Source organism: Saimiri boliviensis, chromosome 20, assembly GCF_048565385.1.
Source record: "Saimiri boliviensis isolate mSaiBol1 chromosome 20, mSaiBol1.pri, whole genome shotgun sequence".
NCBI lineage: Eukaryota > Metazoa > Chordata > Mammalia > Primates > Cebidae > Saimiri > Saimiri boliviensis.
In genome coordinates, this window is record NC_133468.1 from 35,762,615 (window position 1) to 35,776,012 (window position 13,398).

The following is a 13,398-nucleotide window of genomic DNA, read 5'->3' on the forward strand; positions in this document are numbered from 1 at the left end:
GAGACCCCACGCACAACTACAACTGACTTTCTTAATACCTGGGAGGAGGTTAAGTTAATGCCAGGGGATGACCAGTCCTGAACCCTGAACACGGACCTGGGGGTGAGGACAGAAGGAATGAGGACCAGTCCTCTCATCCTGCGCCCTGAGGCATGGGTGATCCCAGGAAGCTGCTCACCCTGCATCAGGGTGGCTTCCTGGACAGGATGCTGAAGCTGACTTAAGATGTGTCTGTGTTAGGTTTCAGAAACTCATGAGCGCTTTCTGTCTGGACCAAAGGTAGGGCAATCATATAGTCAGGTTTGACCTATTGTCTGTGGGTTGTTATTATTATTATTATTATCAGAGACAGGGTCTCATTATGTTGCCCAGGCTGGAGGGCAGTGGTGGAATCCTGGTTCACCACAACCTCTACCTCCCAGGCTCAAGCAATCCTCCCACCTCAGCCTCCGTAGTAGTTGGGACCACAGGCATGTGCCATTATGCCTAGCTAATTTTTGTATTTTTTCTTTTCCTTTGTTTTCTGAGATGGAGTTTGGGTCTTGGTGCTCAGGCTGGAGTGCAATGGTGCAATCTTGGCTCACCACAACTTCCGCCACTTGGGTTTTCAAACGACTCTCCTGCCTCAGCCTCCCGAGTAGCTGGGACGACAGGCACATGCCACCACGCCCGGCTAATAATCTTTGTACTTTTTCTAGAGTTGGGGGGTCTCCCCACGTTGCCTGGGCTGGTCTCCAACTGTTAAGCTCAAGTGACCAGCCCAGAGTGCTGGGATTACAGGCGCCCGCCACCACGTCCAGCTAATTTTTGTATTTTTAGTAAAGACAGGGTTTCACCAGATTGGCCAGGATGGTCTGGGTCTCCTGACCTCATCATCTGCCTGCCGCAGCCTCCCAAAGTGCTGGGATTACAGGTATGAGTCACTGAACCTAGCTGGGATCCTAGCTCTTAAAACCACCAGCAGTCAGGAGCAGTGGCTCATGCCTATGATCCTAGCACTTTGGGAAACTGAGGTGGGAGGATCAGGAGTTCAAGACCAGCCCAGACAACACAGTAAGACCCTTCTGTACAAAAACTTAAAAAAAAAAAAAATGACAAAAAACCTCTCACGGTTGGCCAGATACAGTAGCTCATGTCTGTAATCCCAGCACTTTGGGAGGCCGAGGCGGGCAGATCACTTGAGGAGGTCAGGAGTTTCAAGACCAGCCTGGCAAACCTGGTAAAACCCATCTCAACTAAAAACACAGAAAATTAGCTGGGCATAGTGGCGGTGCCTGTAACCCCAGCTACTCAGGAGGCTGAGGCAGGAGAATTGCCTCACTGAGCCGAGACTGTGCCACTGCACTCCAACCTGGGAGACAGAGTGTGATTCCATCTCCTCCCCCCGCCAAAAAAACGAACTACCATGCTTATCCTAAAACAGGGCATGTGTTGGGGAGGGAGTAGACGGCGCCAGAGTGGATAGACAGAAGACACACAACCAAGAAAGATTCAGGCTGGGCACTTTGGGAGGCCAAGGTGGGTGGATCACCAGGTCAGGAGTCTGAGACCAGCCTGGACAACATGGCGAAACCCCATCTCTATTAAAATACAAAAAATTAGCCGGGCACGATGGTGTGTGCCTGTAATCCCAGGTACTCGGGAGGCTGAGGATTGAGAATCACTTCAACCCTGGAGGCAGGGGTTGCAGCGAGCCGAGATCATGCCACTGCATTCCAGAATGAGACTTTGTCTCAAACAAACAAACAAACAAAAATAACAAACAAGGCAGAGATTTGCCAGGAATTCGGAAGGAACGCATGAAGTCCGCCCGGCGCCTGCTCGTGTCCCTCCTGCCTCCTGACGCCCCCACCCTGCACTCCCAGCCCTGCCCGCCGTGTGGGCCTCTGGTCCTCTTACCGTCTACCTTTGATGGAGAACACACAGGACTCACATCTTTCCCTCCCACAGGACAGAAACTCCTTTCGTGCTTCCAGCCGGGTCCTGCCTACAGCGGGCACATGCTGCGCAAGGCTTCTGTGGGAACAGAGCGCACCCATTTGCATGACCCACAGGACAGCGGTTCACTCCCTGCAGACACCTTTCTCTTTCCAGCTCCAGGTATTTGCTCCTCTGGCCCAGAGGGACGGGGCTGCAATGAGGATGTGGGCTGCCCTAGGGGCAGGGGCAGGAAGTTGTCCAGAGGGTTCAGGGCAGAGAGGAGGATGGGCACAGGAAAAGGGCCTGGGCGCTGGGGTTGAGCCAGCCCTTTCTCTTGGCTGTCCTGAGTGGGAAAGGGCTCTGGGGCTCACCCCATGCCCTCTCCACCCGTACCCCTCCCCATCTGTGCCCACCCACTCCTGTCCCCTGCTTGCCCATCTTCCTTTATCCCCAGCACCTCCTGACATTTTCTCATGCCACCCATCACCCCATTCTTGGCTCTGACAGTGCTGCTTCCTCTAGGAAGCCTTACTGGCTTGCAGCTCTGTGGTCCTAGAGCTTTCTGGCTGCCCCTCCCAGAGGCTTCACACTTAAATGACAGGTGAGGTCCTTGGTTTAGTTCTGGGAGAGCAGTGACAGTATCTCCGCTTTCCAGAATCAGGATGTGATTATGTGTGTGTCTCTGTGTGTGTGTGTGTGTGTGTGTGTGTGTGTGTGTGTGTGTGTGTGAAGTCTTCTGACCCTGGGCTTTTCTGGCTCTGCCCTCACAAACTGGTGCTGGCCAGTGGCCCCAGGGCCTTATCAGCTAATGCTTAATGACCAGGTGCGGTGGCTCACATCTGTGATCCCAGCACTTTGGGAGGTGCAGGCAGGTGGAGCACTTGAGGCTGAGAGTTTGAAACCAGCCTGGGCAACATGGTGAAACCCTGTCTGTACCAAAAATACAAAAATTAGCGGGGTATGGTGGTGGGCACATGTAATCCCAGCTGTTTGGGAGGCTGAGGCAGGAGAATTGCTTGAACATGGGAGACAGAGGTTGCAGTGAGCCGAGATCGTGCTGCTGTGCTCCAGCCTCCAGCCTGGGCAACAGAGTGAGACTTCGTCTCAAAAAAAAATGCTTACTGGAGCTTCTAGTGGACCAGGTGCTCTTGGGAGTGCTTGACGTGGTTTATCTCATCAAGTGCTCACAACCACCTAGGTTGTAGACATGATCATCACCCATTTTACAGGTAAGAAACATAGCACAGAGAGGTCGAGCAACTTGCCCAGGGTCACACAGCCAGGAAGAGCAGTGCTGGGATTCCAGCTGAGGTGTCCCAGGGCTCCAACTTCCATGGGCTAGCCTGTCTTTCCCTAAACTTCAATCAGACAGTGGCTCAGGGCTCTGCATGGACTTTTTTCAATTTTAAGCTTTGTCTCTCATACATGCCTCTGAAGACTTTAGTGTTACCCCGTGGCTTGTCTGTAAGATTTTTCTGCAGACAGGAACACGAACGACCCAGAGCAGACTGAAACAAACCAGAGACCTGCACCCCGCAGACGCGGCCTAGGCAGGCGGCAGGAGGCTCCGATGGCCACACGCTTCCTGCATCCTTGCCTGTGTGGTTTTTTACCAATCCAGTGGGCTTTCCAGAATGGAATTTAAAGATAACAGCATTTCATGGGCAAAAGGAGGGCGCAGCTAGGCCAGGCACAGCGGCTCACACCTGTAGCCCCAGCACTTTGGGGAGGCCGAGGCAGGTGAATCACCTGAGGTCAGGAGTTTGAGACCAGCCTGGCCAACATGGTGATACCCAGTCTCTACTAAAAATACAAAAATGAGCTGGATGTGGTGGCGGGTGCCTGTAATTCCTGCTACTTGGGAGGCGGAGGCAGAAGAATCGCTTGAACCTGGCTGGCGGCGGTTGCAGTGAGCCGAGATCGTGCCACTGCACTCCAGCCTGGGTGTCTCAAAATAATAAATAAATATAAAAAAAAATAATTTTAAAAAGAGGATGCTGTACCATTATCTCCAAACATTTTGGGATAATGAACGACCTTACCCGACACCTTCTCTCCAACCCCTTCACTTTTATTTATTTACTTTTTTCAGATGGAGTATCACTCTGTTGCCAGGCTGGAGTGCAGTGGTGCGATCTTGGCTCACTGCAACCTCCGCCTCCCAGGTTCAAGCGATACTTCTGCCTCAGCCTCCCGAGTATCTGAGACTAGAGGTGCCTGCCACCACGCCCAGCTGATTTTTGTATGTTTGGTAGAGATGGGGTTTCACCCTATTGGCTAGGCTGATCTTGAACCCCTGGCCTCAAGTAATCCACCACCTCGGCCTCCTTAAGTGCTAAGTACTGGGATGTCACTGTTATTATTCTATACTTATTCATTGTTTCCAGTTTGCCTTACAGGGTCACAGAGAACAAATCCAAATCCCCAGAGAGTCTTATTTCACACGGGGAGACGAGCAGGTACCCTGTCCAGGTTGAACATCTCAGACCTCTACAACCAGAGCCCTAGATTCCGAGGCCCTCCCAGCTCTGGCTGGACCTCTAGGTTTGAGCAAGGCCAACCAAGATCCTTACAAAGAGGGGGCCTGGCTGGGCATGGTGGCTCACACCTGTAATCCTAACACTCTGGGAGGTCAAGGTGGGGGGATCGCTTGAGGCCAGAAGTTCAAGACTAGCCTGGGCAACACAGCGGGACCTTGTCTCTTTGTCTCTCTCTTTTTTTTTTGAGACAGTTTTGCTCTTGTGGCCTAGGCTGGAGTGCAATGGTGTGACCTTGGCTCACTGCAACCTCTGCCCCCTGGGTTCAAGTGATTCTCTTGCCTCAGCCTCCTGAGTAGCTGGGATTATAGGCACTTGCCATCACGCCCAGCTGATTTTTGTATTTTTAGTAAAGACAGGACTTCACCACCTTGGCCAGGCTGGTCTTGAAATCCAGACCTCACGATCCACCTGCCTCAGCCTCCCAAAGTGCTAGGATTATAGGCATGAGCCTCCGCACCCAACCAAGACCTTGTCTCGACTAAAAATACAATAAAATAAATTAGGCATGTGGTGGTGCATGCCTGTATTCCCAGCTACTCAGGTGACTGAGGCAGGAGGATCACTTGAGCCCAGGAGTTTGAGGCTGCAGCGAGCTACAATGATGCCACTGCACTCCAGCCTGGGCAACAGAGCCCCTGCCTCCACAATGAACAAAGAGGTAGCTCCATAATAACAATAATAAAAAAACGAGGAGACTTTGAAAGTGGTTCAGGTTCCAGTGGGGTCGGGGTAAGCCAGGCAGACGGGGCACACCAGGACTCCACCTAGATCTGGGGTCACACAGCAGTCTGTGAACAGTAATCTCTCTGCCCCTCACACCTGAGTCAGCCTCCAGGCCTGTCCCAGGCAGGTCAGCTATGGGACTGGGTGCCTCAGCCCTGCTGCGCACATGGCCAGCCACCACCCACAGCTGCTGAGTCCCCCACCTCCCTGTGGCAGAGAGCATCCATCCAGGGGACAGGCCCCACCTTGAGTGGTGAATCCTGATTGGTCCATGATGGTCTCATTCCCTGTGCCTGTGACAGGCTGAGGCATGTTCATGTGACCCAGTTCTGACCAATGAGATGAGGAAGTCTGTGCAGGGGTGGGAATACCCCTGGAAAGGTTTTCTCAGGGACACCCTCGAGGTAACAGCTCTTTGCTTCACTCAGTTTCCTCCTGACTGCTAGGACACTTGGAGTCACCCCAGCCATTACGGTGGGGACTACGCTTCTGTGACATGGGTGGCCAAGCAGAAACTGATGACCTCATCAAGACTTTAAGTTACCCAAGCCTGGAGCAGCCCAACCCATAAACTGATCACACAAAGTTCAAACTTCTTATTGGTTATGTCCTGGCTTTTTGTTATTTGTAGCTCAAAGCATCCTTGCTGCACGCCTGCAATCTCAGCACTCTGGGAGGCCAAGGTGGGAGGATCCCCTGAGGTCAGGAGTTCGAGACCAGCCTGTCCAACATGGTGAAATCTCATCTCTACTAAAAATACAGAATTAGTCAGGCGTGGTGGCTGGCACCTGTAATCCCAGCTACTCTGGAGTTTGAGGCAGAAGAATTGCTTGAACCCGGGACGCAGAGGTTGCAGTGAGCTGGGAACGCACCACTGCACTCCAGCCAGGGTGACAAAGTGAGACTCCATCTCAAACAAACAAACAAAACCCACGAAGCGTCCTTGTTGATAGCCCCTGGCTACATTTAATCTCCTTTATTATTTTTCAGAGACAGGGTCTCTGTCACTCAGGCTGGAGTGCAGTGGCATTATCATAGCTCACTGCAGCCTCAAATTCCAGGGCTCGAGCAATCCTCTCACCCACACCTCCTGACAGAGTGTGCCTCACCATGCCTGGCTATTCAATTTTTTGAATGATTTTTAAATTTTTTTGTGGAGACGGGGTCTTGCTTTGTTGCCCAGGCTGGTCTCAAACTCCAGCTTCAAGGGATCCTCCCACCTCAGCCTCCCAAAGTGCTGGGATTATAGGCGTGGGCCACTGGGCCTGGGCTCATCTTTTTGAGTTAAGCCCACCCTACCAGAGGAAGAGCGAGCCCAGTGTTCCCTCAGGGAGGGTGAAATGGCATCTGGAAGGGGAAGAAAGGGTAGGGCAAGAAGTACTACTCCAGGCAGAAAGAACAGTGGCCTGAAGGCTGGCGGCATCCTGGGGTGTGGCTGGAAGCTGCCAGGGGTGAGACAGGTGAAGCGGGCCACAGGGGGCCCTCAGCCAGGTTGCAGAGCCTCAGGGTTACCACAGAGGACAGGGGACGCTCAGGGGACAGACCTGAGTTTGCCTACACAGGCTCTTCCCTTCCGGCTTTGTGCTGAGAATAAGCTCATTCCTCGGGCCTTCTGCTCCTCTAGTCCAGCCACACCCAGATGTCCCTCCACCCGTCCTGGGCAGAGGTCTGGTTCAGCAGGCTGGGGGCAGGGTCCTGGGCTCTGCTTCTACCAGGTGTGATTCCGCCTGCCACGACCACGTCTCTTCCAGCCCCCAGGGCACTCAGAAGAGGCTCTGGCAAACACTCGGACTGAAATCTGGGTCACTCTGTGCATGGGTCGGAAATCCATCAAACAGACATTTACTAAGTGCCTACAATGCAGGGTGCTAAGTACGGTGCAGATGGGACCTGGTTCAAATCCCAGTTCTGCTTCTTTCCAGCGGTGTGACCTTGCCACTGTACTCCAAAGCGAGTGTCTTCACCGCTCTGGAAAACATGGCAACGTCAACAGCAGCTCTCACCGTCACAGGTAGGTACTGTGGTGATGGTGGTGGCGGGGAGGGGTGGGTCCAATCACACAGAAAACTTGAAGGTCTATAATCTAGGCAAGACACAAAGACAAGCCAATAATACGTTGTTATGGGCAAAAGGAGCAGTATGCAGGGTGCTCGGAAGGAAGTACCTGAGACAGGCTCTAAGAAGTTCAATGTCTAAGCCATACGCAGTGGCTCACGTCTGTAATCCCAACACTTTGGGAGGCCGAGGTGGGCGGATGACTTGAGGTCAGGAGTTCGACACCATCCTGGCCAACATGGCAAAACCCCATCTCACCTAAACATACAAAAATTAGCCTGGGGTGGTGGCGCACGCCTGTAATCCAGCTACTCAGAAGGTTGAGGCAGGAGAATCGCTTGAACCCAGGAGGTGGAGGTTGCAGTGAGCCGAGATCGCGCCACTGCACTCCAGCCTGGGTGATGGAGCAAGACTCCATCTGAAAAAATAAAAGGGAAGTAGCCTGTCTAGATGGGAGTGACAGAGACCAAGTGTCCCTGGGAGAAGAAATGGCCCTGGTAGCAGATCACTCAAGCCTGGGAGGTGGAGGCTGCGGTGAGCTGTGATCGCGCCACTGCACTCCAGCCTGGGTGACAGAGCAAGACCCTATCTCCAGGAAAAAAAAAAAAAGAGAGAGAGAGAGAAAAAAATAAGGCCCAACCACCAAGGCCAAGCAGGCGGGAATACAGAAAGGCCAGCATTTCAGCTCTGTGCTCCTAATCCTTTCCGAACAGTGTGCTGCAGACAGAAGGGCTGGCTGTAACCATTCAACCGGGCATCTCTTGCAACCTGTGAGAGCAAAAACTCTGAGCTTACACCAGAAAGGTGCAGATGTGCACATTTAAATCCCGGGTCTATCACCTCTTACGTGCCCCTGAGCAAGTCACTTAATCTTCGGGTCCCAGATTGCTTGTTTGCCAAGCAGGTTTAATTCCCAATACAGAGTGTATCTGGGGGTCCCGGGGTCTAGATCCCCTCTGCCAAGTAGTCAATTCCAACTTCAAGTCCAGTTTCCTACTTCAAAAGTCCTTAAGGGCCAGTGGCTCATGCCTGTAAGCCCAGCACTCTGAGAGGCCGAGGTGGGAGGATCGTGTGATGCCAGGAGTTTGAGGCCAGCCTGAGCAACACAGTGAGACCCCCGTCGCTACAAAAAATTTAAAAATTAACTGCATGCAGTGGTGCGCATAGGCAGTCCCGGCTACTCGGGAGGCTGAGGTGAGGACTGCTTGAGCCCAGGGGTTCGAGGCTGCAGTGAGCTAGGATGGTGCCACTGTACTTCAGCCTGAGCAGCAGAGGGCGATCCCATCTCTTAAAAACAGACAGACAAAAGCTGTAAGATTCAGTGCCACCTCCTGCAGGTGGGTATCCAGCCTTCTAGGTACCCTGCCAGACACCCATTCCCTGCCAGACACCCATTCCCTGACTCCACCCTGCTGCAGAGTGACGGCCTTTTTCCTTGTCTTCCACCAGGCTCTAGGGCTTGGAAGAGGCAGGGGCAAGGTATCTCTGTGCCCCCTGGACCCAGCCGCACCCCCACACAGTGTTTCCCAGTGCCATTCCCTTTCCTCAGCTCCACCCCACGAGAAGGAAGAAGTGACCTAAGTCTGCTAAGGAGCGGAGGGAAAGGTTTGGGAAGATTTCAGGGTGCTGTCATTAACTCTTGAGGATTGAACAGGAATTTACCAGGGGCGGGTAGAGGAGAATGTTCCAGGCAGATGAAAGAGAGGCAGACACAAAGGTGCAGAGGTGTGTAAGGGACAGTAACGGGAATTGTGTATTTGCTGGGGGAGGGGTAGAGATGAGGATTCAAGGCCAGGAGCAGTAATCCCAGCACTTTGGGAGGTCGAGGTGGGAGGACCCTTGAGCCCAGGAGTTGAAGGCTGCAGTCACCTATGACTGCCACTGTGCTCCAGCCTGTGCAGCAGAGTGAGACCCTGTCTCCAAAAACTGAAAAGATAAAAGATGATGATTCAGAATCTAGATCCCAAAGGGCCTTGAATGCCATGTCAGTGATTTGACGCTATAGAAAGTGACTGACAAAATTGTAAACGGGTGGCACAGGGACCCTCAGGGCATGCTGTGCTAGTCTGGGCTAAATTTAGGTTTTGGAGAGGGAGGTGACAGGGCTATGGGTCACGACCTGGGGGCAGGTATTGCAGGAAGAATCTGGGGGCGGGGGTTCTACCTGGAACGCTGATTATTTAAAACAGCTTAACCTCTATGTCCGCAGGCTGCCACCCATCAACACTTGCTAAAAAGCCATTGTCCACAACCATCCTAGCCATGCACACAGCTCCACGAGTGGGCCGGGTGGTGCTATCTCTATTTTACAAAGTTTGAGCCAGAGGAGAGAGGCTTCACCTCAGCCACGCAGGTAGGGAGAGGACTCTGGTCATGATCCGAAGCCACTATCTGGTCTCAGAGTGCTTGTGGTGTCAGGTCCTCAGGCATTTGACAAATGTTCCGGCAGTTTTTGAGGCCAGACCATGGAGACGTGGGGATGGCCTTTGGCCTCTGAGTCATCTTGAGACTGGACTAGTCAGCTGGGTCACCTGGGCCTGGGACAGGACAGGCTGCCTTCTGCGGGAGGGAGGGAGGGGGATCCACTGAGGGGCAGGTTTTGTGTTCAGAGAGGCCGGCAGGGGGGCTTGCCTCCAGAGACATGCCTATTCATGGGACTCTGAGTTGGGGGCTGGAAGGCCAGTCCCTCCTCCAAGGGGAAGAAGCTGAGGGACCCTGCCCTTCCCTGCCTTTCTAAGAAGCCCCCAAATGCCCCCTCCCTTCCAGCACCCGGGCCCTGTGCACAGCCGCAGCCTGAGTCATCATCCCCATTTGAATGGTGGCCGAGAAATCAGCCAGGGGGCTGCCCAGGGCTGAGGGCCAAGGCTTGGAAAAACAAGGCTGTTCTGTTACCTCCAAGGCTTGGAACGTCAAGCCTGGCTAGGGAGTCGGGGGCAGAGGGCAGGCAGAAGCAGGGCTGGAAGGTGTCAACAGCCAGAGGGGGCTTTGTGTGTCAGAGGGGTGGGGGCGCCGTTCAGAATCCAAGCTGTTGGCTTTTGTTTTCAAATGACCTGTTTAATCATTACCCTTTGCAATCAGCGGGGAGCACAGGCTCCGTGGCAGAGGCTAGGCAAGGATTCCAAATCTCCAAACCCTACAGAGCAGCCGGGGAAGAAAGTAAACAAGATGCCACCGGCAGCTCTGGCTCCATCTCGCAAACAATAGCCGGACTGAACACCCGGCTCAGACACACACATCAAAGTGAGATTTCCAAGCAAGAACTTTCACAGGCAGATAACCGGCTCGGAGGGAATGATTTCCCTCAGTCCCTTGAGCTCAGCGCCAAAGGGGGCAGCCGAAGTGGGCTGTCATTCTCACGCTAACCTTGACCGGTAATGTATTCATTCATTTTGCACAGAGGGAGAGCCACCACCGCCCCAAACCGCGAACAACCGGCCAGTAACAACTTTATCATTCCTTTTTAACAGTCACAAGGGTGGGCAAACGAGCCTGAAGTTACAGCAGCTTGCTGGCACTCACACTCCCGTGGGCTCGGGCTCCTCAACCACAACGAAACCCTAGTGTAAGCAGCCACCGGGATCACAAAGTCAAACCATTACCTGGCATGGGGAAAACGCCAGTACGTGTGTGTGAACGTCCGTGCGTTTCCCTCTTTTACCTTCCAAGGCCTTCAACTCCATTCTTCCCTAGCAGCATCCAAGCCCAGCCTCAAGGCAGATGCATAAACACCCCTGCTCCTCCCCTTCCACGGTTGGGCAAAACATCCCCCACCCCCTTTCCAGGACCCTGAGGAAAAAGAATCACGTCCTCCGCAGCCCCTCCCTGGCCCTCGCGCGCCCGCCCCCCGGCCCCTCCTGCCCCTCCATTCCAGGCCGTCCGCGAGCAAGCCTCGTAGGCACCTTGAGATAAACACCCACTAATGATTTTATGATTTTCGGCTCCGGGTAACCGCGCTCAGCGGAATCCCTCCCCCCGCCGTGGCGACGGGGGCCGGCCCAACCGAGGGATGGGGGGATGGGGGCGTTAGTTTGTTTTTTCCACGGCCGCGTCCCCACACCTGTTTTTCATTCATTCATTCGTTCGTTCCTTCATCCATTCACGGATCCTTCACTGCGGCCGCCCCGGCCTTCCCCTCCCCCCCGATCTCGGCGAGGGGGCTGCCACGGGGGAGGGGGTGGGAGATGTCGGGGGGGGACGACGGAGGTGGGGGGTGGCGCGCCGGGGGGCGGGGGGCTGCGGGGGGTCCCGGAGCCAGGACCCCGCGGCTCGGGCTTTGTCGGGCGCCGGCGGAGCGGCGGCGGGGGCGGGGCGGGGGCGCTCCGGGGCCCGAAGTTGTTTTCCGCGGCGCGGCGGCGAGGACGGCGGCCCGGGGTGCGCCCCTTTGTCTGTCCCCGGCCGGCCCCGCGCGCTCACCTGGTCTTGGAGGACAGGAAGGCGAGTTTGATGAGGCCGTAGGTGAACAGCGGGATACTCTCCTTGGCGACGCTGGCAACTTGCAGCCGGTGCTCCAGGATGTGGAGTTCCATCGTCCGCCCGCGCCCCGTCCGCGGCGGCTCATCCGCGGGGGGACGAGCCGCGGCCCCCGCCCCCTCCGCGCCCTGCCGGCACCGACAGCCGGCCCGGGGACCCGGGAGCTCGGCGCCGGGCGCGGGGGGCGGCGGCGGCCGGGCCGGGCCGGACAAAGGGGAGGAGGCCCGCCAAGTTGCGAGGGGGAGCCGGGGGCGAGGGGGGCAGAGCGGCGGAGCAGCGGCGCGCGGCGCGGGGAGCAGCTGGTGTTCGCTGTAACAAACAACTTGCCACTCAAACGCCGGCCGCCGCTGCGCATGCGCGGCCCGCGCGCGGCCTGCCGGGACATGTAGTCCGCGTGGGGGCCACCCCGGTGCTGCTGCTGCTGCTGCTGCTGCTGCTGCTGCTGCTGTTGCTGACGCGGGGGCTGGGCGGCCGAGCTCCGCGCACTGGAAATGCAGGAGCGCGGGCACCCTCAGGGCCGCGGGGGAGGTCGAGGGGAGGCACGGGGCCGGTGGAGCCAGCCTGAGCCTAGGTGCGCCTTCTGGCACTCACTCAGGCTCGGGACTAGGCGCTTGGAGTGCCAAGGGAGCAACCCAGGCGACTCCGGGGCTGGAGGAGGCCCGAGTCTGGGAGCGCAGAGATGTAGGGCAATCGGTCATGAGCGTGCAGAGAAGCCAAACCGAAAAGCGTGCTGGGGACCCAGAGGGAGGGGATTGACAGGCCAAAGGGGGGTGACCTGGGGGAGGGGACATCCAGGGTGGGTTTTGAAGGATGAATGGGAGTTCGTAGGAAGGGGATGAGGGCGCGCCGATGGAGGACCGGAGCCTTCCAGGCTGCAGGAACAGCGTGTCCTAAGGCACAGAAGCGTGAAAGCCCCCACGGTGCTGTGTTTGGTTTTGTTGCAGCGGAAAATGTGAGGGAGGAGAGAAAAGAGATAAGGCAGGCACAGTCACCAGGAGTCGGGTCGGGAGGGTCATGTGTGCAGAACTAATAAGGTGGCCATCCATCCCGCGGGAGAGGGGGTGATGGGAACTGCGAAGGCTGAATGAGGGGGAAATGCAAAATGCATCGGAGGAACTTCCAACCCCAGGGCCCACGTGCTCGGACCACAGAGGTTCCTCCCTCCGTCATGGCTGTCTGGTTTTGAGGTGTTCTGGGTTAAAGAACCTGGTGCTTCGACCTTTGGCAGAGTCATATGGGGACGTGATGGGTGAGATCTACCTGCCAGGGCACGCTGAGAACTCTCTTTTAGGGGGAAATTGCAGAGTGCTCCTTCTGCTTCCCTCAGCCCTCATCTGTCACGTAGGAACATCCCAGGCTTTGTCCTTTCCACAAAAGGGTGAAAAGCCTGGAATCTGTGGTACATAGATCTTAGAGCATGCATATCCCCCTTCCACTTTATTTTCTTTTACTTCTTTCTTTTATTTATTTTTTAAGAGACAGGGTCTTGCTCTGTTGCCCAGGATGGAGTGCAGGGGCGCCATGATAGGTCCCTACAGCCTTGAACTGCTGGGCTTAAGCGATCATCGCACCTCAGCTTCTGGAGTAGCTGGGACTGCAGTTGCACACCACCATACCCGGCTAATTTTTATTTTTTTTTTCTTTTTTCAGACAGAGTTTTGCTTTGTTATCCAGGCTGGAGGGCAATGGC

General features: G+C 55.3%; 1 protein-coding gene across 1 annotated transcript in view; it reads right to left on the reverse strand.

The window, feature by feature from the left end:
- The window catches only part of CASTOR2 (cytosolic arginine sensor for mTORC1 subunit 2), a 58,714-nt gene extending 46,884 nt beyond the window's left edge, over positions 1-11,830 (reverse strand). The window contains exon 1 of the mRNA XM_039460437.2: positions 11,652-11,830. Coding sequence (XP_039316371.1) covers positions 11,652-11,764 — 113 coding nt within the window. The 5' untranslated portion in view covers positions 11,765-11,830. The remainder of the gene's footprint in view (positions 1-11,651) is intronic.
- Positions 11,831-13,398: the final 1,568 nt, after the last annotated feature.